The 26,447-nt window shown below is 40.0% G+C and overlaps 1 protein-coding gene across 1 annotated transcript in view; it reads left to right on the plus strand.

Moving 5' to 3' along the window:
- The first annotated feature begins 6,134 nt into the window (after window positions 1–6,134).
- Window positions 6,135–26,447, plus strand: part of vps41 (VPS41 subunit of HOPS complex) — a 39,338-nt gene continuing 19,025 nt past the window's right edge. Inside the window, exons 1-7 of the mRNA XM_017453120.3 lie at window positions 6,135–6,395; window positions 6,892–6,930; window positions 12,751–12,858; window positions 18,196–18,273; window positions 18,437–18,511; window positions 22,806–22,868; window positions 23,422–23,487. Coding sequence (XP_017308609.1) covers window positions 6,375–6,395; window positions 6,892–6,930; window positions 12,751–12,858; window positions 18,196–18,273; window positions 18,437–18,511; window positions 22,806–22,868; window positions 23,422–23,487 — 450 coding nt within the window. The 5' untranslated portion in view covers window positions 6,135–6,374. The remainder of the gene's footprint in view (window positions 6,396–6,891; window positions 6,931–12,750; window positions 12,859–18,195; window positions 18,274–18,436; window positions 18,512–22,805; window positions 22,869–23,421; window positions 23,488–26,447) is intronic.

Raw genomic sequence — 26,447 nt, forward strand, 5'->3', positions numbered from 1 at the left:
CACAAGCACTATATCTAGCTAAATGCTAGGTTAAGTCTTTTTGGAAAACCATAGTTATATACATATTCAATTGCAAATATTATACCAATATAATTAAAATCACACTGTCAAACCTGCGTATAATCACCTGAGAGTGAATGTCCTGTTCCAGCTGTCAATACTCACTTGTGAATTTACACACTGTGCAAGTTAAAACAAGTGTACTTACAGAAGGACATCTGAGGTACTTACAGTATATAGTTTGTATAACAACAGAGGTATTAGAGGCATTTCATATAAAGTGGGACCTGTTAATTTGTCCAATTACACAGGTCCTCGGTAACAGGAGGATATATAAAAGGTTGCATTTCCCCCGATGTGCATCTCTAATTACCTAATGACCAATGCTCACTATAATATGGCCACTCAACCCTTAAGTACATATTAAATACTTGTGGCTTTAGCTATAAATACAAGCCTGTGATTTGTTAAAATTCAATATCAAGTTGAATAAATTTACTGTGTAAATAATGCAGACCTTACTGGCCTTGAACAAACATAACAATATCAGCCTCATTTTAGATTTTATGAAATAGAACAAAGAGAAAGCTGAAACAAACATTGACAGTCATCATAAGAATGTCATACACTGAATATTTCAGTTTATCCAAACACAATCAAAAGCAATATTAAAGCGCAGCATACAGGATAATAATCTGTTTAAAGTCAAAAGGGGGCCAAATTCTTCATAAACCAAGAGAAATATCCCAGGTGTAAAAACCATATAGTGAAAAGAAGAGAAAAGTGATTGAATAATTCATCAACAGCCTAAAGGTAGACTGACCAAAGCCAATGGTGTGGTAATCAGGGGAACGCTATTCTTCTCCTCATCAATTATTAGTAGTTTGTGGATAATGGATTGATGAAGTGACCCCTACTTCTGCACCTGAGGGCCTTTCAACTATTTACCATGCTCCTTGTTGACGCAATTTACACATACGAAACATATAGCTATAACAGATGACTGGACATTAACGCACTTTACCGCAAAGGCACTTTCTGGTGTAGTTCATAAAATAACAGACAAGACTGATAGTGTACACTCTACAAGGCTCAGGTCTGTTCTATGAGATAAGCCTCAGAGTCCCATCTTCCATTTCCCCTATGAGTCCGTCTTGTTTGCCAGTTGTTCAAGATCTAGTCACATTCCCATCTTTAGCCGAGGTTACAAGCCTGCAATGTATTATTGCTCTGTGTTCACTTGTTATGACTCTATATCTGTAAAATAAATAAATAAATAAATAAGAATAATAATATTTGGAAACCTTGCCCCTGTTCAGTCACAACACATCAACATAATCACATTGGATGTATTGACAGCCTGTCTGAAATGAGCCTTTCCCTTGGCCATCTATTCGAGCAGTTTGTTACGAATCAAAATGTAAAAATGTCGGAATAAATCTAATCACATGTCCAAGTGTATAAGAACGTTTTATAAGGAGATAAAAATGACTGTTTTTCCTCAGGCCTTTCAGGATTATACAGACTGGAGACTGAACGTTTGGACAGTGTCATGGAGTCTGATGTACATTTACCTGAGGTTGAATCAACTTTTGCATTCTAACTTCCGTCCAAATGCTAAAAGAATGGGATCAGCTATGCAGAGCTATATTCTGTCACTATCTTGGCCTATCTAATAAACTTATTATGTAATAAACCGACTAATTTACTGACATCAATACAGTAAAAGTAGTATTAATAGTATTGATAAATGGTATGCTACATTTTCATATTTCTACTGATACATATTGCATTTTGCTACATTTTAATCATAACTGAATATATGTATAAATACAGTCATGTGTAAAAATAAGCACACCCCATTGAATTCTTTATATATATATATATATATATATATATATATATATATATATATATATATATATATATATATATATATATATATATATATTACATATTTGGACAAGCAAACATTTGATCCTCTATGAAACAGTGCCTATTAATAAAGTTGATACACTATCAAATGACATAAAATTTACATTTTGTAGTAATTTTCACAATTTAAATGAATAAAAAACACAGATCAGTCACATGGAAAAAGTAAGTACACCCCTACATTTATCACACTTTCAAATATATAAAATTAGAATCAGGTGTTGAAGATGGGGTGCCCGTGATTAGAACCTGCTTAGGGAGTGCAGGTGGAACCGGTCTTATTTATACCGTTCTCATATGTCTGGTGTTCCCTTTGTTACTGAGGTGTGTGGTGTCATCATGCCAAGATCTAAAGATCTGAATCCCAGAAAATTCAGCCAAAGAGCAGGCCGTCTGAAGCAAAAAGAAAAAAAGAAAAAAAAAAGGTCTCCAAGAACCCCAAACTTTCATCACAGGATCTGCTATTAAGTCTTGCAACTGTTCATGTCAAAGTGCATTCTTCTACAATCAGAAGAGGTGTTTGTCCAGCACATCCCACAGACTGACATCTGGGGAATTTGGAGACCTTGAACTCTTTGTCATGTTCTTCAAACCATTCCTGAACAATTTTTGCAGTGTGGCCGGGTGCATTATTTTGCTGAAAGAAGCCACTGCCATTAGGGAATACCATTGTCATGAAGGGGTGTTCTTGATCTGCAACAATGTTTAGTTATATGGTATATGTCAAAGTAACATCCATATGGATGCCAGAACCCAAGGTTTCCCAGCAGAACCAGATGACCCTGTTGCCAGTTCACTGGTTGTCCTTCCTTGTACCACTTTTGGTAGGTACTAACTACTGCATACTAGGAACACCCCACAAGACCTGCCATTTTGAAGATGCTCTGACACAGTCAACTAACCATCACAATTTGGTCCTTACACTTTCCCATTTTTCTGCTCACAACATGTCAACTTTGAGAACTGACTGTTCACTTGCTGCCTCATATATCCCCCATTGTAATGAGATAATCAACGGTATTGTCACTTCCCCTGTCAGTGGTTTTAAAGTCATTGCTGATCAGTGTATAGCCATTATATACGTGGAATATCGATGTTCAAAAAGGGACCGAATATAATAAGGTACAACAGTGTGCAAAATGTTACTGCGCAGCATTGGACTGAGCAAAATTCTTAAAGTTTGCTGCTTATCCCCCAAGGAGTAGTGCATTAAAATCAATGTGCCTTCTCAGGTGGATAAGTTATGTGTGGAGTTATACAGTCAGATGGCTGCAGGAAGAAAAGGACCTGCGAAAGCAGGCCTTTCTGCACCAAGGCAGGAGTAACCTCAAACTCATTGTGCTCCTTTAAGCAGTGATTGTTGGACGGATGGGTGGGAGTGATTGTTCATCATAACAGTAAGCTTGGACAGTATCCTCCTTTCCACCACCATCTCCACTGTGTCCAGTCTGGAACCCATGATAGATCCAGCTTACTTAATGTATTTTTTGAGCCTGTTGGTGTCCAGTGATGCCACTGCCCCAGCACACAGCAGCATAGAAGGTAACACTTGACACAACAGACTCATAGAATGTTCATAAAAGCTGATCATGCCCTCCAAAGGACCTCAGACTCTGTAGAAACTAGACTTGCCTTTGTTCCTTTTTTGTACAAGCTGTTCACGTTCATGTCCCACCCCAGCTTGCCACTCAGCTCTGTATAACCTCAATGTTCTAACCCTCAGTGGTGAGTGGAGCTGGAGCAGACTTCTTCTTATGGAAATCTTCTTTGTCTTGTTGTTTTTAAGCTGAAGATGGTTGCACTGACACCACATGACAAAGCTGTTAATCAAGCTCCTGTACTCCTCCTCATTTCCTTCCCTAATACACCTCAAAACAGTGGCATCATCTGAGAACTTTTCAATATGACAGTTTTCAGAGTCATACCTGAAATCAGAGGTATAAAAGGTGAATAGGAAGGAAGCAAGAACAGTCCCCTGTGGAGCAGCCATACTGCTTACAGTCTTCTTAGATGTACCATGCAGTAGCCACACATACTGGGGCCTGCAGGTCAAAGGTTAAGTTAAAGGTACAGAATACTAGTTTTTATTAGAAATGCAAGCAAAAGGGACAAAGCATCACGTACACAACATTTGTTTTAATAATGTAGTTCAACTGAAAAGTAATGCAACTCGTGATTTTCTTTTGAGATAAACTTGTCACCAAAACTATTAAGAACCTCGTTCTAAAACTGGGTAAAACTGTGCATTCTGAGATGCTTTTCTGCTCACCACGATTGTAAAGACTTGCTATTGTAGTCATTACTGTAGACTTTCTGTTACCTTGAACCAGTCTGTCCATTCTCTTCTAACTCTATTGACTATTATTCTAAGATTATTATCCATGAACATCCCAGGAGATCAGCACTCTCTGAAATACTCAAACCAACCCATTTTTCTCGCATTGATTACTTTTTTATTAATAACTCTCTAATTTCTCGGGTTGTAAACTCTGAATATCTACCAACTGTTATTTCAGACCATGCTCCTTTAAGTCTTGACATTCTTCTACCTTCACATCGCGCCTTTCGCCCACCACGGAGGCTTAACTCTCTACTTCTATCCGATTCAGCGTTTTGCAAGTATATTTCTACTTCGATAGATGATTTTCTTCTTACTAATCAAACTGATTCAATCTCTTACTCTTTACTTTGGGAAACTCTAAAGGCCTTCTTAAGGGGACAGGTAATCTCTTATTCTGCTCATGCCAATAAGAAACGTAAGGATAAGAAAAAAGGGATATCTGATAATATTCGAGCTATTGACGACCAATATGCTCTCAGCCCGACCCCTGAGCTGCATAAACAAAGGCTTAATTTGCAGGCGGAGGTTGATTTGTTTTCGACAGGTGAGGCGGAGAGGCTTTTGTTACATACACGTGGCAATTATTATGAATATGGGGATAAGGTCGGTCGGTTGTTGGCTCACCAACTGCGTAGCTGAGCGGCTTCGCGCTCTATTACTCAGATTATACAGTCCAGTGGTGCATTCACCTCGGATCCTGTAGAAATTAATTCAACTTTTAAAAGTTTTTACTCGTCTTTATACACAGCTGGGGCTCCTGACGATTCAGGTAACATGGACTATTTTCTTAGAAATATTGATTTTCCTAGAGTTGACCCTCCACTGGCATCTGAACTTGACAGCCCCATCACCTTAGAAATCACCTGGCCCGGACGGGTTTCCTTCTGAATTTTATAAGAAATTTCACGTTACATTGGCCCCATTACTTCTGCCTGTATTCGAGGAATCCTTAGAACTAGGTACGCTGCCAGAAACATTGAGACAAGCATCTATAACGCCATTGCCCAACATCATGTCAGTTGTACAGACCTATCAGCCTCCTCAATGTTGATGTCAAGATTTTAGCCAAACTTTTGGCCTCTCGTTTAGAGGGGATTATCCCTAGCATTATTTCAGAGGAGCCACCTTTATGCGGATTCAGCTTGAACACCTCTTCCCATGCAGACTTTGTAGGAATACCAGCGAATAGGGAGGAGACACAATGCCTAATTTAAAAGAAACGGAACAGGTGAGACGGAAGAGGAATGGGGCCTGGAGCTTGAGGACGATTACTGGGGCAGAGCGTTAGATAATATACGTACCACCACGTCTGAATTTGTTGTTCGTTTATATAATGGCACTTTTCCAATGGGTGATAAACAGTATAGAGAGAACGTAATCGGGAATGCCAAACCAAAACGACTTGTGTTTTTCACGAGTCTCTCTTGTCAAGTCCAAGTCAAATTTCAGGTCAGTCGTTCAGGAGTCCAAGTCAAGTCGCAAGTCTTTTTCATTTTAGTTTTTTGTGACTTAAGTGCGACTCGAGTCCAAGTCACAGACTCGAGTTTCCATCTCTGGCGCGGACACACCTTCTGTTTACAAACGTGACGTAATCACGTCGACCTGACAATTTTCACGAAATCCGACCCGACAGCTCAAATTATAAATCATCATTATGAGCTTAATGTTGTGAATGAGGGTAAGGTAAAGAGGCAATAATCGATTTTATTTTATTTATTTTTTTTCATTTTTAACCAAAACAAAAAACAAAAAACGTTTGATACTGCAGCTTTAACGCAAGGTAATTCCATTGACGTCACCGTGGCCGAGACTGCAGGTTAAAACTGCATTTCCCGTGATGCGCTTGTCTTGATCCCGTTTCCTGTTTTGGTCATGTGACTGTTCTTATGATCAGTGTCAACTGCTCCACTAAAACTGCTGCAGATGAGGAGTTTACGACACGTTAATTACTCTAAATCATTTTAGTTGTACAGACCCGCTGTAAGGGCTGAGCTCCACTGTCTTGTTGTTGTTTTTATTAAGTTCAGTGAACCGACACGTTTCTTCGGTGTCGTTTTTGGATGAATTAACGGCTGTGGCTAGCCATTATCAGTCAGCTATGTCGGAAGTGGAGGAGCAGGTAACTCTCTCCATTAGAAAATTAAGTTATTTAAGTGCTTTTATGCATTTTAAGGTGTATTTTGTTGAATATTTAGAGGTTGGTTGTAAATGAGATGGTGGAGGTTGGGACACTAGCCGTGTATCTGTGGTCACAGCGGTATGTTGAAATGAATAGCAAATAAAGGTTTGCTACAGGGAAGGATGCAAATGACTGATTATATAAACCTAATATCAGTTTAACTTCTTAGAGTAAACAATTAAATATGTCTCCTCAGTCATGTAAACTACTCTTTTAACCCCCCTACACTGGACTGTACCATTCTAACTTCACTAAATACACTGCTGGACTCCTTCCATCGTTTATTCAGAAGATTTAAATGTTGTTGTTGTTTGGTGATTTTCCTTAGTCTTGTAAAAGTCACATTCTGTGTATAGGCTTTCTTTTTAAAAATAATAATAATAATAATGGTATGAGTGACATGGGTATAATATTAAAGGTGAATCTTCTTTTACAGGGAAAGAAACCCAGTGAGGAGTCCACAGATGACTCGGAGGTAGGATTGTGGGTCTGTTTTTTAAACACTTTGTGGTTGTGTTTTCATTTTGAGTTTTTGTTACAAATCCAGTCGCTGGGATTATAACTGTGTTATCTGTTTTTGTTCATTTCTTGTTCAATTTTTCGAAAGGTAAATGAGACCAGGGAGGGCTAAAGCATGGGTTGTCCCAGACACATGAAGCCAGTAAATCACATTTTTCCAAACTGCCGCTCGTGGTGTGTCACAGATATGGACATAGCTGTATTTTGATAAGAATGATGACAGTAAGGAGAAATTCACCAGAAAGATTTTGAAGCATTGGCGGTGCAGTGGGTCGCTTGGCCTCCTTATAGATCCCGGGTCCCTTGTTCGATTACTGTCTCTGCAGCGTTTCACATCATCTCCATGTGTTCACTTGCATTTCTTCTGGGTTCTCCGGTTTCCTTCTACTTCCAAAACGCATGCCGGTAGGTCAGGGATTCCCAAACTTTTTGTTTTGTGTGCAGGCAACCCCAAATGGGCATTATGAATTGTCTGTGACCTCGACCCTTGTCCACCCTACATTTATAATATACTGTAACATATGAACATTTTATTATGTCCTGCGTTATTTATTTTGTTTCATACGTATGTTTAAGTGACTAAAAACCTAAAGGTTTTATTCCTTAATACTGATTTACCATTCAGGTGGAAAGTGTTGTGCTCCTATTCAGAACCCAGCAGGCTCAGCTCCCTTATCAGTTGTGGGATGATTATGTTGAATGCCGAACTGAAGTCTATGAACCGCATCCTTGCATCATAATTGGCTGAATCGTTACTATATTGTCTGAACGTGACTCCTGGTGACATTTCAAAATATTAGCACACAAAATCGATCCTCAATATTTCTAATATATATATTTGTAAAATAAGTGAATGAAATCGGGAACGCCTGCGGTAGGTCGAAACAGGCATCTAGAGAAGTGTGTGAATGCATGGTCCCATCCAGAGTCTATTCCCACCTCCCACCTAGTGTTCCTAGGATAGGCTCCGGATTCATCATAACCCCAAACAGGAGCAACGCAGCAACTGAGGAAGAATGAATGACCGTGCGAAGCAGATTATGTAGTGAAATGCTTCAGTTTACCTAGCGTTAATATACACACCGGCTTTTAAAACTCTGTAGCGATCACAAAATGATGCTTTATCATTTTTTACACTACATAAACTACTGATCTCTTTTTTTCTTTTGCAAGTTTAAAATGAGTTTAGGAGGGAAAAGGTCACATGGGGTTCGACATGTCTCTTTATCTGACGTCCATCTTATATCTGATGTGTACATTAGAGCAGGGGTTCCCAAACTTTTCCAGGGCGAGGCCCTCCAAATGCCATTAAGATTTGACCGAGGCCCCACTTTGCAAGATGTCTTTAAAACACATTAAAAATACAGTCTTCTGAATATATCCCCCTTTTTTTATTATTAATAATTACTTCTTTCATCTTTACTTTACATTAGGAATTGATTGTGTGTGTGTGTGTGTGTGTGTGTGTGTGTGTGTGTGTGTGTGGTTGTCTGAGAGTGAGAATCATGTATTTATTTATTTTTCACATCAAATCGTTGAGGCCCCCCGGCGGCCCCCACTTTGAAAACCACTGCATTAGAGATGTCCTGGCCCGATACTGTGTATCGGCACTGGGGCGGATACAGACTTGACAGATACAGACTTCCGGGTCAGTATTGGATCAGATCGACTCATTTTCCTATCTGATCCACTGACATATTTTATTCTGTGACTGAGTGTGGTGGATTTGAATGTTTCCTTAGGGATTTAGGGGAATCTTCAAATGCTTCTACCATTTTAAAAAAAAAAAAAAAAAAAAAAAAAAAAAAAAGTCTTACTTGTCAGCTTTCTGCTTCTAAACATCCCACAGAATTTTGCTGGGGGTATTTTTGCATTTGTCTTCCATGGTATTAATAACTTTGATGCATTGTGCAACAAACGTTTATTTTAATATATTTTTTTTTTTGTTAAGTTTATTTATTTATTTATTTATTTATTTTCTTACAGTCCCCTCTGAAACTGTTAGAACAGCAAGGCCAATTAATTTTATTTTTGCTGTAGACTGAAGACATTTAGGTTTGAGATCAAAAGATGAATATGAGAAGAAAGGTGACGATATCACAATCCGCTGTTCAAAGACGACTTCGAGAAACAGAAATATACTTGGTTTTAGACATTTGTATTAGTTTATTTAGCGTTCGTGTTTATCTCACAACTATAACAACCTGAGATCCTTCATGGTCACTAGGACAGAACCTTAACTACTGAGTAATGTGAATGTGGTTTAGACTGTAGGAGGCAGATGAATATGGTTCTGAAAAGGTTTCTCTGTCACCAGAGTATCCACATGCCTGCAAGCGGATAAATAAAATACCGTGTGTCAGGCTGAGATGGGATGGAGGCTGTAAGTGATGGAGAGAATGAAATGTCAAGCAGTCACTGAATACCTTCACTGCAGCTCCGTACAATGTAGAATGAATAAATAAATAATAACAAAAATATCTGTGGGTTCAGGTACAACCTTAGTAGTGTGTTTAGAGAGTTATTATAATTCCTTACAGTCTTCTTTCAGACTCTATTTTAGTCTGGCTTTATTTCACCTGTTTTCCTCTCTCTCTCTCTCTTTCTCTCTCTCTCTCTTTCTCTCTCTCTTTCTCTCCCACTCTCCTCTCTCTCTCTCTCTCTCTCTCTCTCTCACTCTCTCTCTTTCTCTCCCCCACTCTCTCTCTCTCTCTCTCTCTCTCTCTCTCTCTCTTTCTCTCCCTCTCTCTCTCTCTCTCTCTCTCTCTCTCTCCCCCACTCTCTCTCTCTCTCTTTCTCTCCCACTCTCTCTCTCTCTTTCTCTCCCACTCTCTCTCTCTCTCTCCATGTGTTTCTTGTAAGTGTCCACACTATGGTTACGCTTTTACTTACTGCATACACTACTCTGGAAATCTGAAAGGGTTCTGCGTTTTTTAAAGTTATGCTATCTAATGAATAAAACAACGGGGCATGCTATTACAGGAAAATGATCAACAACAGTGTGGCAGCAAAAAAAAAAAAAAGCATCATTAACCAAGAGCAAACATTTGAAATGAACATTTCTGTTCTGGAGCAGTTAAAGATGATTGCTTTTTTGGTTTTGTTTGTAGCAAAATGTTTTTCGTACCTTTTCGGTTTCGTTCCTTTAACCGGTCTCAGCCCTGGAACCCTTTATGTAATAAGTTATATCGCCAGTGATGAGTGCGACTTCAGAGGGTTAATTTCATCCTCTTTGAGAGTGTAAAGTCAAAAGCAGACGCCATGACATACTAAGAAACTTCTATAATAATAATAATAATAATAATAATCAGTTTTACTCCTAACCTGCAGTCACACTCTCTTTTGTATTTATTGGTGCACACCCTACAAACACAAATTCACAATCTGCTGCTCAGAAATTCCTTCCAGCAAGGAATTATGTCCCATCCGGAAAGTAGGGGAAAAAAGCGTGCTGCAGTCTCGAGACGTGATGTCACGCAGGGAATCGAAGGAGGATGCAGGCTTAGACTGACATTAATCTGAGTGTCAGTTTGATGCTCTGCATCGACAGTCTGGAGAATCCGAGGAGCGAGAGAGATACGAGGAAGATAGAATGAGGAGAGAGAGAGCTCGAATTGTGTGTGAGAGGCAGAAGAGTGTGTGCTTGGTCACACCACTCCAAGAACAGGGCAATTAAAGACAGACTCCCCTTCATCCCCCTCTCCCCAGGGCACCAATTAGGAGCGGCACGAAACACCAGCACAACACTCATCCGCCACAGCGGCAAACACTAACAAGAAGCAGAAATTATGGGATATGAAACGGCAGAGCTATCACTCTAAACCCCCCACCCCCCACACACCAGTGTAGAAAGTTTCTGTGCCTTTTTCCTCCCCTCCTCTTTTTTCTTGCTCCACAACTATAATGGCTTTGTAGACCATGACAAATGTCCAGGTATTCGAAATTTCACATCTGGAGAAGACAGGAAATGGACGTGGGAGCTTGGGCGATGAGCAGAGAAAACACCTTTAGAAGTAAAAGAAGCTGCTCTGTACTTATAAATCACGCTTTTCCACAAACATCCATGAGTACATGTGGATCAGTGTGAGAAAACATAGGATTTGACACAACTGTAAAATGCAAAATTACAGTTTTCATATATCATGTAGAATGTTATAAAATGACAACACTGAAGTGGCAGTGCAAGTCAGGGTACTGCTGGAATGAAAAAGAAAAAGATTTTTTTTATTATTATTATTATTGTAGTGTCTGGTTCACCAAAAAATTCTGGCAGCAGCAAATCAGAGTTAAAACTGTGGGGTCGGTATCTGCCCCAGGCTCCATTTTCCAAAAGCTTTGACTACTCTAAGTGCATGCGCGTGTGTTTTGGAGGGAACACTGAAGGGATGAGTTGCATTTGACTCATTTTTGAGTTATGAAATGGTCAGCTTAAGCAAACAAAATGCTTAGGTCCAATTAACAAGTACAAATTATAAAGAAAAAAAAAAGGTAAATATAAATAGTGTTATTCTGTCCTCAGGCAACAAAATGTTTTGGGTTTTTTTGGGGGGTTTTTTTGTGTGCAAATTTAATACCTGCCCTTTGCTTCTGTCAGCACACGATTGCTGTCTCTGAACTGACTCCGAGGTGCAGTAAATTACAGTGTGAGGGTAAATTAATCTGCTTGAATTGACATTGCTCTGTATTGTGCACCTCGATGTAGAAACATTCATTAGGGCAAATATTCAAAACGGACAACTTGTGCTATTTTGCTCATGTGAAAGATGTACACATTCATTGGTGGTGTTAGTCACTCAGCTTTTTTTTTTCTTTCTTTCTTTCTCTCTTTACACAATTTTTTTCAGGTTTTAACAAATTTGTAAGAGATTTACACAGTAAATTAAGGCCTTGGTGGGCTAAACAGATGTTTTCAATACTCACTAGTAACAAAATGGTTAAATAGTGTGTGTTAAGATATTAAATACATGAATTTAAAATACACAGGCCTATACTGTGAGCAGCTTTTGGATCCTCTCCTCTAGATCTGTTCTTACTCTCTTAGATTGCTGCAAATCTTTGCCCATTTTGCTTGACATAGCTAATATAACACTGAGCCAGATGTCATACACTGCCCTCTTTAAATCAGGTCAGGACACCACGCATGTCACCAGCAAGTCACTTCTTGCTTTTGGTGCTTTTCAATCTATTTTTCTACTGGTTTTGCCTTGTTTTGGATTATTGTCTTGTTGTAAACACTTGATACATTTGTTTTTTCAGTGTTTGGCGATTTTTTTTGTAGACACATTGTAAATTCCTTTTTTTTTTTTCTTCTCCACGATATTACATCTCTATCCATAATCCGGGTTTGATTTTCTAGCAGAATGTGTTTTGTGTAGCCTACTTTAAATGGTTCATGGTTAGCTTCCTTCGGGAGAATGAACGGGGCGGTGAATAGTAGAGTTGAAGGGCTGAACTAAGTATAGTGCTGAAAGTTTTATTGTTCATTGTTTGAGATCTTGAGAACATTGCTAAGATGTGTGTGAGGGCATTCTGACAGTGCGAGTCTCTGTGAAGGGATAAGGTTCTTATTAAGGATGAAGAAATAGCAGCCTCAGGACAGCTTTGGTTCAGGTGCTCAGAATCTGCCAGCAAACCATGTTTGATTCCGTTTCACACAAACTTGCTCTAGAAGTTTCACAAAGTGAAACATAAATGAAGAGGCTCGGTGGTGGGGTAGTGTTGGATTTTTATATATCGGGTGTTTAAAATAGTGTGTGTGTGTGTTTTTTCCCCTAAGGAAGAAGACAGTGAGGAGGAACCTAAATTGAAATATGAGCGATTGGCCAATGGGGTGACTGAGATTCTGCAGACGGATGCAGCCAGCTGCTTGACCGTACATGACAAGGTATGATTTTGCTTTATTAATAACAAGTTTAACGCCACTTTAAATTAGTGTTTAAATCTGAGCTCTCCATTATTATTGCATGGGGTCTTTTATTTGCATGTCATTTGCATAATGCATGTCACAGCTTTTATTTTGTATTCCTCATTCTGAATGTAAATCTGTATTAATCATAAGGACATCCCAAGGAACACAGTATTTTATCATTTTTATTTATTTATTTATTTATTTATTTTAATTTTTTTTTACAAACAAACATATACTGTACATATTTACAGTGCCCTCTACTAATATTGGCACCCTTGGTAAATATGAGCAAAGAAGGCTGTGAAAAATTGTCTTTATTGTTTAACCTTTCAATCTTTTTGTTAAAATATTCACAAAAATACTCTGCTCTCATGGATCAGAACACACAGGTTTATCCAAAAATATATATATTTGTTTGTTAAAGGTTTGCCACAATTATTGGCACCCTTTTAGTCAATACTTTGTGCTACCTCCCTTTGCCAAGAGAACAGCTCTGAGTCTTCTCCTATAATGCCTGATGAGGTTGGAGAATACATGGTGAGGGATCTGAGAGCGTTCCTCCATACAGAACCTCTCCAGATCCTTCACATTTCGAGGTCCACGCTGGTGGACTCTCCTCTTCAGTTCACCCCACAGGGTTTCTATGGGGTTCAGGTCAGGGGACTGGGATGGTCAGGGCAGGACCTTGATTTTGTGGTCAGTAAACCATTTCTGTGTTGATGTTGATGATGTTTTGGATCATCGTCCTGCTGGAAGATCCAACCACGGCCCATTTGAATCTTTCTGGCAGAGGCAGTCAGGTTTTCCTTTAACCTCTGTTGATATTTGATAGTCTGTGATGACATGTATCCTAACAAAATGTCCAGGTCCTCTGACCATGGAACCCGGTCCCATTTGAAGTTCCAGTAGTGTCGGCAAACTGAGGACCCTGGAGTTTGTTTTTGGATGAGAGTAGAGGCTTTTTTCTTGAAACCCTTCCAAACAGCTTGTGGTGATGTCGGTGACTTCAGATTGTAGTTTTGGAGACTTTCTGACCCCAAGACACGACTAACATCTGCAGTTCTCCAGCTGTGATCCTTGGAGATTTTTTGGCCACTCGAACCGTCCTCTTCACTGTGCGTTGAGACGATACAGACACACGTCCGATTACATTTCCGGTTGACTGGAACTTCTTAATTATTGCCCTGATTGTGGAAATAGGCATTTTTAATGCTTTCTCCCCATTGTGTGGAGCTCAACAACCTTTTGCCTATGTGTTACCATATATTTATACCCCTGTCATGGTGATAAGTCATGGTTGAACAATTTCCTGTTCCTAGTCACCCAGGTGTACTAAAAAAAATTACAATATCAATGGGAATATTTCAAATATATGTTTCCCATATGAATTCATAGGTGTGCCAATAATTGTTGCACACCTATATTTAACAAAGATTTTTATACATCTCCATGAGAGCAGAGTATTTTTGTGAGTTCTTTGAACAGAAGATAAAAAGGTTAAACAATAAAGACAGTTTTTCACAGCCAGGGTTCCAATATTAGTGGAGGGCACTGTAGATACACCAGCCAGGTGCCACCACTATCCTTTCATTTCCTGGTGTATTTCCTCTCCCCACATCTCTTTTTTTTTTTTCTTTTTTTTTTTTCCCCAATCTGTGATCATTTATATTGGCCGAAAACATCATGGCAGCGAGTTCACTCATGCACACCTGCTTTGGAGGAATAGTCATACCTAGTAATGCCTCCTCACCTGATGTATTATTAACCGCTATTGATTTTTTTTCTCTTTTTTTTCCCCCTCCTTTCCTTTTTTTGCCCCCTGGAGATCTCTTTCTTTCTTCTTAAAAAAAAAAACATGCATCACAGGTCTGAATCTCCAATAAGAGTCTCTGTCCCATTCTGTGTCTTTCTGTCATTTTATTCTTATATATGTGTTCCTGTGTAGCTCCTGCAACCTCGTGCCATGCACACGCTCCAGCGGGCCTAATGTAGCCTCATGTTTTAAGTGGTCACAATCAGAATTTCATTTGCACCCTTCCATTTCAATAAATCCCTTTAAGAGCTGCTCTGGCTGCTGGGGCCACCGCGTTTATTTATTTATTTTGGCTGATTTTATTTGGGCAGGTGGTGGGGGGCTCTGTCGGACATGCTCCACTGTGCCTGTAAATATAAGCATTTCATTATAGACTGCACTGAAGCATGGGAACACACTGTGGGCTGGGCAAGGGGGGTGTGTGTGTGTGTGTGGGTGGGTGGGTGGGTGGGTGGGTGTGGGGTAGAGTGGTAGAGCTTCTTACATCCAGTGTTTTAACACATCACTCGCTGCTCTTCTGACTGCAGATGTTTGGAGCAGAGTTATTGGACTTATTGTCCCACTATCCATATTTTGCTTTAGGTCAAATATGTGGTGTATTTCATTTAATTTCTAGCATTTTAAACATTTTTGAATTCGTTTCTTTTTTTGTTTTAATCTGCTGTTATAAGTCAAACTAGATTTTTGTTTTCATTTCCTTTAGAGAATGTAAATACAACCAAACCGTTAAGAGCTTGTATTTGTGTTGCTGTCTGTTAATTATTGCAGTCAGAGCTCCACCCTGCTGCTGCTGCTGTTGTTGTTGTTGTTGTTGTTGTTGTTGTTGTTGTTTCAAGAAATTCTGTGTTGGGTCTGGACAGTTGAATATTTGAAAAAAAGCCATGCAATGACTTTCCAATCTTTAGCTGTCCAATTCCGGTGGTGCTGTGTCTAATGTACCCTCACATTCCTGTTCTTGGCTGACTGGAGTGAAACCTGATGTGGTCTTCTGCTGTTGTAGCCCATCCACTTTTAGGTTTGATGTGTTGTGAGTTCGGAGATGCTTTTCTGCACACCATGATTGTAAAGAGCGGTTATTTGAGTTAATGTAGACTTCCTGTCAGCTTGAACCTGCCTGCCCATTTTCCTCTGACCTCTCTCATCAACAAAATGCTTCCACCCGTAGACCTGCAGACCCGCAGTTACCCCCCCCCACACACACACAGACACACACACCCACACACAAACACCATTCTGTGTGAAAGATCATCAGCATTTTCTGAAATGCTCAAAACCTGCCCAACTGGTGCCAACAACCATGATGCGGTCACTGAGATCACATTTCTCCACATTCTCATGTTTGATGTGAACATTACCTGAAGCTCTTGACCTGTATGTGAATGATTTTATGCATTGTACTGCTGCCACATGGTCTGTTGATTGTGTTGTCTGAACACATACTTGAATAGAAAAGATGGGCATGAGAAAAATCTGGCCTTTTGTGCAGTTAACATAGTCAATATCACAAATTTGCTTACATTTGAACAGGGGCCTGGTAATAGTGCAGAATCTTGAATATTAAATATTCAAGATATCAAACATTAACTTTCTTTGTTTTAAAATATTTCGGAATTCAAAAACCTTCTGTTTATTTCCAAATTTAAATGGAGCACCCCCCCCCCCATGTTGGGGCGGTGGTGGCTTAGTGGTTAAGGCTCTGGGTTGCTGATTGGAAGGTCGGGGGGTTCAAGTCCCGGGGTTGCCAAACTGCCACTGTCGGGCTCTTGAGTAAGGCCCTTAACCCTCTATGCTCCAGGGGCGTCATATCATGGCTGACCCTGCGCTCTGACCCCATCTTCCAGGAATATTGGGGTATGCAAAGTAAAGAATTTCACTGTGCTGTGACCAATAAAAACTCATTATGATGGGTAAAGGCAAAGACCTTCACAACCTTATTGTTGCAAAACATATGGATGGAATTGGATACAGACATATTTCAAAACTTCTGAATCTTCCAGTAAGCACCGTTAGGGCCATTTTCCGCAAGACATCACTCTGTCATCAACGAGGCACGGAAAGAAGCTCCTCGCAAGATTTCTGACCAGGGAGTCAGAAGAATAGTCAGAAGAGTAGCCCAAGGACCACTCGGAAAGAGCTCCAGAAACACTTGGAGGCAGCAGGTACCATCGTCACAGAGAAAACAATAGGCAATGCACTCCACTGCCGTGGCCTCTATGTACGCTCATCCCGCAAGACTCCATTACTAAAGAAAAGGCATGTCGAAGCTCGTTTAAAGTTTACTACAACTCATTTGGACGAGCCTGTGAAATACTGGGAGAGTGTAGTCTGGTCAGACGAGAGAAAAATTTAACTTTTTGGCTGTCATACTACACACCATGTTTGGAGAAGAAATGTCACTGCACATCACCCTAAAAACACTACACCAACAGTGAAGTTTGGAGGTGAAGCATCATGGTGTGCGGCTGTGTTTCATCACATGGTACTGGCAGACTTCATATAACTGAAGGAACGATGAATGGAGCCCTTTACTGGGAGATTCTTGAGAAGAATCTGCTGCCATCCACCAGGATGATGAAGATGAGACGTGGGTGGAGCTTCCAGCAGGACAACGATCCACAACATACAGCAAAGGAAACTCTCAATTGGTTTCAGAGAAAAAAAAATCAAGCTGTTAGAATGGCCCAGTCAATCACCTGACTCGAATCCAACTGAACAAGATTTAAAGACAATGTTTAGAAGTACGGGCCAAAATCACACCTGAATACTGAATAATTTCTTCATACAGGTAGAGTCTTGAAGCCGTCATTACAAACAAAGGCTTCTCCACTAAGTATTAAATACATTTCAGTTAGCGTGTTCAATACTTTTTTCCCGTGTCATTCCTCTTTATTACACATAACATCATTTATGGACTTTAAACTTTGGATTTCTTTAAATGTGTGGATTGCTCAAGTTAATACCAAAGTCTGGTTAAAATTTCATGTGAATATCCTCATTGGAAATATATTTACTGAAAAAAATGTTGACATGTTCAATACTTATTTCCCCCACTGTATATAGCTATATTTCCTAATGTGGATTATGTATTAATGTGTTTTGTTATGCATTTGTCCCCTCGTACACAGTGTCTGGTTTGTGTTAAGGAGGTTTGAGGATCCACGGTGCATATATTATGTTGAGGCATTTTGATATTTTGGAGAAGAAAAAAATGCCATTTCACACTGGCATGCTCTGATAAATAGGCTTTTCTGGCCTCCAGCAATTTCACACTTTTTTGCCCCTGAGGGGACAAGCTAAAGCCACACACACACACACACACACACACACACACACACACACACACACACACACACTCTCTCAAACACACACGCACACATTCCCTCAAACACACTCATGAGAGTACACTAATACTCCAGTACAGCAGATTAAAGTTCAAATTCCAGACAAATGTCTACCGATTACATGTATACTAAAGTTTGTGTCTCCTCTATGGCTTCCAGTTTCTGGCTCTGGGGACTCACTTTGGGAAGGTCTTCCTGCTTGATATCCAAGGAAATGTTACCCAGAAGTATGAAATCGTAAGTAAACAAGGGAATTGTTGTTGTATCACCAAGGCTAAGACTCTTTTGTATTTCACTTATTTCTGTATGCACCATTTTGTATAGTCTTCAGATTTGCAGAGCATTATTTTGGCTAGGAAATACCACAGTCACTAAATCACTCTCTGACTGTCTCTTACAGAGTTCGGTGAAGATAAATCAGATCAGTCTGGATGAGAGTGGAGAACATGTGGGGATCTGCTCAGAGGATGGAAAGGTAAGCTTTTTTGTTTCTGCTGGCATTAGGAAGGGTTGAACCAGATGAATGACCAATTAAACACAGTGGTGGTTGAAATGTAAGATGATGCGTCTCTGTGTTACTGGTGAGTGCGCCATGAAGTGCCAGAGGAAATAATTACTCTGAGATCTTAAAGGCAAACAAGAAAATAATAGAAGACAGCATAAAATGATCTGTGGGCACCCCAGGGTAAATTGTATAGATTAGGACAAATGTCTTTCCCTCACAGGCAGCCAAAGGTTAAGCAGTGCTTATGCAGAGAAGCACTAAACAAAACTCCCACGTTAATTACTTATATATTCACTTATATCTATATTATATTGACAGAGCAATTTCAGCTGTTTACATGCTGAAATTCAGTAAGGTGTTTTTGTGAGTTTCTGGAGTATTACTGCAATAACTAATTGACTAAATAACTAAAATTCTATAATAAAATTGGTTGTCAATGAAATTAATTACTCATCACTATTATTAAGCATTCTGCAGCACTCACTACGTCACATCATACCAGAAGTGACAAGCAGGTTGAATCAGTTACGTTGAAAGTGATTAAACAATTTTTTCATGAGCACTTCTTTTTCCATTTCCATCTTCGGCATCTGTCGGTCTCAGGGGACCATGCATCTGTCCACAGAAAATATGTCACTGTATCAGGTGATGCTGGAACACACAGGTAAGGTAGTCTTTGTTACACCAGCTGCATTTGAAGTTGGTATCATCAGGTGCTATTCTCTGGCTGTTCTTCCACCGAGTACGCTTTTCATCTGCACCTCACCTTAGCTTGGCCTCTCCTTGTTGTAGACTCTTTATGCAGCTCCTGCCTTCATTGGTTGCAATTGCTTGCTGGCTTATCCCAGTTCTCAACATCCATGTCCAGCAACCTCGAGCCTCTTTAAGAAGCATCTTTGAAACAGAGGTGGGCCTGCCCTTGTGCTCTCTTTCCAGGGGCCAATTTGCCATACAGCAGGTCCTTTGGAATTCACTTATCCATCATGCAATGAACACGGCCAAGCCATCTGAGCCAACATTGTCACAGCGTTATGAAGAGTCTGGGAGATTGGGTGCAGGAAAGGACTTCAACTTTGGTGATTTGTTGATGCTACGCATCATAGCTGAGCAGGTGGAAGGAGTCTCCTTTCTTGCTGGGAGTAGAGAGTCCAGCAGTGAGGAGTCAGCACTGTACAGAAGTGTTGAGGACGCTCGTAGTGTAGACTGTCACTTTGATGTGGACCATTGTTGTTTTACCTACTCTTTGTTACCTGAGTGAAGGTTGTGGTCGCATGGCCGATTTTTTTTTTATTTTTTTTTATTTTTTGGTTTTTCTCTGTTGATTTTCCCTCTTCATGTAGAGGTCATCTGTGATCTGGAAATGAGGTAGGTAAACTCCCAAACTGCTTGATGCCACTGTGGATGTTGAAAGCCTCTGATGATTCCCCATCAAAGTGGACAGTCCTCTTCATGTCTGTATGGAGTGACTGTATCAAGTTGAGGAGTTTTGGTGGGCATCCAATTTTTTCAATGTAAAATGGCTGCCTCTTCTCTTTAAATGTTGGACGTATATTTGGATTTGCACTGGTTGGATTTTATAATTGGGTGGTTGGGGTCTTCACAAAATGCAGAGTTTTGAAGATGCACTTAGAAAACTGGGTATTCTGTCTTCTTTGAATCTATGCATGGTTTTCCCAGTGACTTGGACGGATGGATTTCCATTGGTCACACGCAACACCATGCCCTCTGATTTCGTCTGAGCCTTTTTCTTGCCAGAGGAAAGTATCATCTGTTTCACAGAGGATACCTGATTCTGCCAAAATAACATCCCAGTCTGAGTGCTGGTCATGTGTTTGTCTTTTTCTTTGCCTTGTCTGGTGTTGGGTTCTATATTCTGCAGTTGAAGCTGTTTGGCCTTGAGCCCTGTGCACCCAGTAGGACAGGCAGATTGTGGCGGGACAGCACCTTACTGGCCGGGGGCTGCCCTGCTTAAGGTGGACATTAGCTATACAGTGAGATGTTAAGATCTCTCCTACTGTCGATAGCAGTCCAGTCCATGCATCACCAACAGTCCCTGCACCACCAACTGAGCTAGGCTTATCACCGGTAATTGCTGCTGTCCATGTTATACTGTCGTGATCGAGCAACAAGGGATTAATCTCTCCAGTGTGCAGGCCTGGGCAGGGTTTGTAGAGGAGACATCCTGTTCCCCATGTAGCCAGTCCCCTCTCGCTGCTTCAGTGATGTAGTCCAAGGGAAGGGCAGAAGGCTTGGCACCAATGTTGTGGCAGGAGTTGAAAGAATGAGGCTAACAATCTCAGACTGACTTCAGGACTCCAACTCCAGTGTTCTCCTTTGGGTTGAATTGAGAAGCCTTTGTCTCTCTCGAGGCTGCTGACAAAGCAGTGTGACGTGGTCTTTAAGCACTTATTGGTGCACTTTGATCCTAGATGCCGACTCCAGAGGAGTTCGTCCACACATCGATGTCATGTAAACATCACCTGCTCACATTGTTTAGCCTGCCAGCTGAGGCGGTATATGGGGGTGTGGTGCTTAGGCCCCAAGGTGACAGAGTAGATTGGGGTGTCTGTCCACTCAAGGGAGTGCAGCTGCCTGGCAACAAAGGTTCTACATCTCCCCAGAGCCCCCTACACCCCAGATGTAGAGAGATGATGAACACTACAGTTGTTTAATTTTCTTAAGTTAGAAAACATATTTTTAATATCGTTGTGTGTCAAGTTGCCATCCTACTTTTGGTTCACATCGAAGGTGCTAGGAGTTCCCAAAGGAGTCAATTCCCTAATTTTAAACATTGAAATCTAAAAGTCATCTCCAAAGCTTCGGATTCGATGGCACACATTCGATGGATATAAGTGTTTCTGTTTGTGAGACAGTCAGTGATTAGTGGCCTTTATTTTGAGTTTGTTCTGTTTCAAGATTACAAGACATTCTATTTGGGGGGAAAATGAAGAACAGGAACATTATAGGAAAATATTCATTTTACGATATAAAAAAATTATTATTTTCCAATAACCGTTCCTGTTATCACCAGTGTTCTAGCGACTAGAAACAGTCATTTCCTCACCTTTCCTTCTCTTTTTCTCTTGGCACTATTGTCAGATTTGCTAATAGAAAATAGATTTGTTAATATAAAATTAATTAATACCTGACCTATCATAACTGGGAATTCAACAACAACGTGGTATAAATGTATAAACACAAATGTTGTATATTTATATGTTTTTAATGAACATAATGAAAATGAAGTTTGACAGTCTCCGAGGAATCCGGCATCTGCGGAAAGACAGCAAAGCCAATGTTAACAACGTTTAATATAAAATTCCCTTTCTTCATCCACCCATTTGTGCTTTCTTTACTTATGCCTCTATATCTGCTCAGTGATCTAGACACGAGCATTTAGTAGGGTTGACCAGGCTAATCGGCACCACAGCGGGTGGCTTTCTCAGACTGATTTTATCACGAATAGCAGACAAACGACAATGTTGAGGCCTGTGCCATGACTCTGCCAATTAAAATCGACGAACCAGCCATTGTTCACTCTACAGAGGTGTTAACGTTGGTGCCACTTATCCTCTGCTTCAATAACCGAGATATGTCAGACCTGAGACACTTGTAGGCAGAAGAGTCTTCGATTGGTGGCCCAGGGTTTACTATTTATTTATTTATTTATTTATTTATTTATTTATTATTTTGTATCTCTAGATCTTACCATGGTTCATCTTCATTTTAGCAAACACCTAAATGGGACTTGCTAACTGTTAGAACTGAACTTAGCAAAAAGACATTCAATGATGTACCATGACATGACAATGATATGAACCATACTTGCCTTGTGCCCTGAGTTCCCTGGGATAGGCTCCAGGCTCCACTGTAACGGTATGGAAAATGGATAGACGGATGAATGAACCCTACTTGAAGTTCTTCTTTCTGAACAACCTTCTTTCAGACTTCACACTCTCTTTTTTTCCCCCTTTGCTCACACAGACAGGTGTAAGTGAATTGCTAAGTTAAGGTTTGCCTGAAGCCTTCAGGGAGTACAGCAGAGCTGCAGATTAAGACCGCACTATGAAGTCTTGTCAGGGCAGAAGGAGTTGACCTGTCCACTAATTGGCAGCCTAGTGGTATAACTTGTTTGCTGAAAGATGGGATGTGTTTGTGATATCTGGTCCAGGTCAACTTGAAGAGTAAAACCAGTCATTTTAACTTAAAATGATTCTTTTAATTATTTTTGACTTAACACTTTTCTTTATCTTGTAACTCTCAGGTGCAGGTGTTTGGTCTCTACACCAGAGAGGGCTTCCATGAGAACTTTGACTGTCCTATTAAAGTAAGTTATTGTGGATAACAACCCCATTTTTCCTCTAGCAGATTGCTGGTGCTCAGCGAACATTTTTCTGTAAAGTTTGACTTTGTGTCTGAAATCACTCTGTTGGATTTTCAAATTACGTTTCAGTTCTCCATCAGATTTAATTGATTTCTCTGGGGCTTCCTTAGTTTGGATCACACTCGTATATTGCTCAAGGAGTGGAAGGGATTCTGTTGTGTCTAATATTAGAAAGGCAAGTTAGCAAGGCATGGGTTGGTGTGTGTGTGTGTGTGTGTGTGTGTGTGTGTGTTGGGGGTATTTGGTGGGGAGGGGTCGCCAGAAGTCAGAAGCAAAAATCTCATTTCCACTGCCACATGAATTAGACTCTGAGAAGTGATTTAGAAACTGTTGACCATAAATTATCACACAATCCCTGCTTGGATTTCTCAGTGTGTGTTCCTTTTATGTACTTTTTGATCTAATAGTCCTATGCAGATTAGAAGGGTTTAATCCCAGTTGGGTATATTTTGTTCAGAATGCAGCTAACTGTATTTTTTTTCTGTATGCCTACCAGGTGGTGGCTTTACATCCTCAGTTCAGCAAGTCAAACAACAAGCAGTTTGTAACTGGAGGAAACAAGGTAAAAAAAAAAAAGTGTTGTATTTTTAACTGTATATTAGCAAAAGTCAAAACCATGTATATCTCCTGTGAGTTTACTGCATGTAAATTACATTTTTATCCTTTCCAGCAAGACAACATTTCTTCTGACTTTTTGTTGTTTCTGGCCAAATCAACTACCATAGCACCCCCTCCATCTAAAGCATAAGCTCTAAACACTGCAGCTTCCATATCTTTGGCTTTCTGAGCTAAAATACAGCTTGGCCTTGTAGCAGGGTCAAAGACGGAGAAAGAAAAGAAAGACAGCAAACAAGAAAGAGGTCCATTTTCTCAAAGTGTTGTTCACTGGGAGAGATGTTGTCTCCCCTTTGCGGAACAAATAACAGTTATTACCCAGAGTACCATAGTGTCTGCAACATGTAGAACATGGACTAAAACAAATACACACTCATTTTTCAGAAGCCGTGTCACCCTGGAAATATGGAGTTCTGTCGTTTACAGCATAAATAGAGAATCGTATCTTTCCAGAATACACATTACAGAATACATGGTTTTTATGAAGGAGAACATTTTCGGAAACAAAATGACTATTATCCTTGTCTTGGGTAAGTCTCCGATACTGTTGGGATCGGGTAAGGGTAATGTGATCATACCATATCGGTATATAATAAATGATTGAGTAATGCAGGTATTTAAAAATTATTTTATATATATATATAGCCATGTGAAAAAATAAGTGCACCCCCTGGAAGTTGTTGGACAAACATTTGATCCTCTTTGAAACAGTGCCTATTAATAAAGGTGATGCACTCTATCAAATGACACATAAAATTGACATTTTGTAGTAATTTTCACAACTTAAATGAACAAAAAACAGCTCAGTCACATGGAAAAAATTAAATACACCCCTACATTTATCACATTTTCATGTAAAATTAGAATCAGTGATTAGAGCCTGATTAGTGTCTGGTGTTCCCTTTGTTATTGAGGTGTGTGTGATGTCATCATGCCAAGATCTAAAGAGTTCTGTAAGGCCTTAAGGAAAAAAAGGTTGTGGATGCCTATGAGTTTTTCAAGGGATCTAAAAAGCTGTAAAAAGCTTTATCTCTGCTGTAAGGAAAATCATCTACAAGTGGTGCAGATTTAAAACAACTGCCAATTTGTCCAGCACTGGCCATTCCAGCAAATTCAGCCCAAGAGCAGACCATCTGATGCAAAGAAGTCTCAACGAACCCCAAAATTTAATCACAGAATCTGATAGTAAGTATTGCATTTGTTGGTGTCCAGGTGCATGCTTCTTCAATCATAAAGAGACTGCAAAAATTTGACATGCATGGGAGGTATGCCAGGAAAAAGCCATTGCTGTCTAAAAGAACATTAGAGCAAGACTACGGTTTGCCAGTGAGCATATAGGCAAAGACCAGGCCGTTTCGAATAATGTGCTCTGGTCAGATGAATCAAAGATAGAGTTGTTTGACCACAGTAACATCAGACATGCTTTGTGCAGACCAAAGACAGCTTTTCAGGAGAAGCACCTCATACCAACTGTGAAGCACGGTGGTGGAACTGTTATGGTTTGGGGTTGCTTCGCTCCCTCAGGGACTGGACAGCTTGCATTCTTTGATTTCAACTATGAATGCTTCGTCAGAAGAGTGCTTGAAGATAATGTGAGGTCATCTGTCCAAAAGTTGAAGTTGAACTGAAAGTGGACCTTTCAACAGGATAATGATCCTAAACACACTCGCAACTCCACCAAGGAACGGCTCAGAAAGAAGAAATGGAGGGTTATGGAATGGCCTAGTCAAAGCCCGGATTTGAATCCCATTGAAATGTCATGGGGGGGATTTGAAACTGGCAGTACATGCAAGAAAACCCTCAAACATCTTGCAGCTGAAAGAATATTGCATGGAAGAGAGGTCAGAAATTCCAGTAAGCCGATGTCAGAGACTTGTGGACAATTATGCAAAACACCTACAAGAAGTTATTTCTGTTAAAGGGGGCAATAGTAGCTTCTGAGGCCAAGGGTGTACTTACTTTTTACACAGAAAAATATTGCATCTATTGATATTTCTGTTGAATAAATAATTGAAAATTACATTTTTCCTTGTGGTTTTGTTCAAGTAAATCAACTTCTTTAATAGGCACTGTTTCAAAGATGATCAAATGTTTGCTTGTCCAAATATGTAAAAAAAAAAAAATAAATAAAAAAAACCCAACAATTTCCATGGGTTGTACTTATTTTTTTCTAGAGCTGCAACAACTAATCGATAAAACTGATAATAATCGATTATGAAAATCGTCGTCATCGAATCTCATTATGGATTTGTTGGTCTGCGCGAGGCACGGGGGAGATTTACTCATCATATTACATATATCACGAGCGGGTTTTAACTAACCGGAAGTATGAGCCGCTTCTAGGCGACGGTGCATGACATCATACACACGCTAGCATTAGCAGACACCCAGATTCACGGACAATGACTTTCTTCAGTTTACTTTCTGTCAGCGTTACCTTTTCTTCCCAGCATGACCTCAGTCCTCATCAGACGGAGGCGAAATCGTCACGTGACTGAGGAAGAAAGTCCTCTAAGGCAGGGGGGCATTTTATATTAAACACCGCGGAGATCAAACAGTGCTGCACAAGCACAAAGTTATGTTTATATCCAAAAAGCTCCACTGTGTGTAAGGGGCGGGGGAAACTGGTGCGAGTTGCTTAAAAGGTTTAGTTTAATTTGAGTTTATTGTCATTATATGCTGTATTCGCGCGCTTGCAGTGTAAATTCTGTTTATTATAACAGAAGTGATCTGTTAGTAACGAGGCCGCGTTGCTGATCACGCGTGAATCAGATGCGCTGATGCAGAGTGTAGCTCGAGTAAGGTCTGTAATGTCTCATTAAAATACTATGATCAAAAGTAAACACAAGTAAAACGAGTTTAAAGGCAGTGAGGAACAGAAACCACAAGGGGCAGTGAAAGTGAGTT

The sequence above is a fragment of the Ictalurus punctatus genome, chromosome 23 (genome assembly GCF_001660625.3).
Source record: "Ictalurus punctatus breed USDA103 chromosome 23, Coco_2.0, whole genome shotgun sequence".
Classification (NCBI taxonomy): domain Eukaryota; kingdom Metazoa; phylum Chordata; class Actinopteri; order Siluriformes; family Ictaluridae; genus Ictalurus; species Ictalurus punctatus.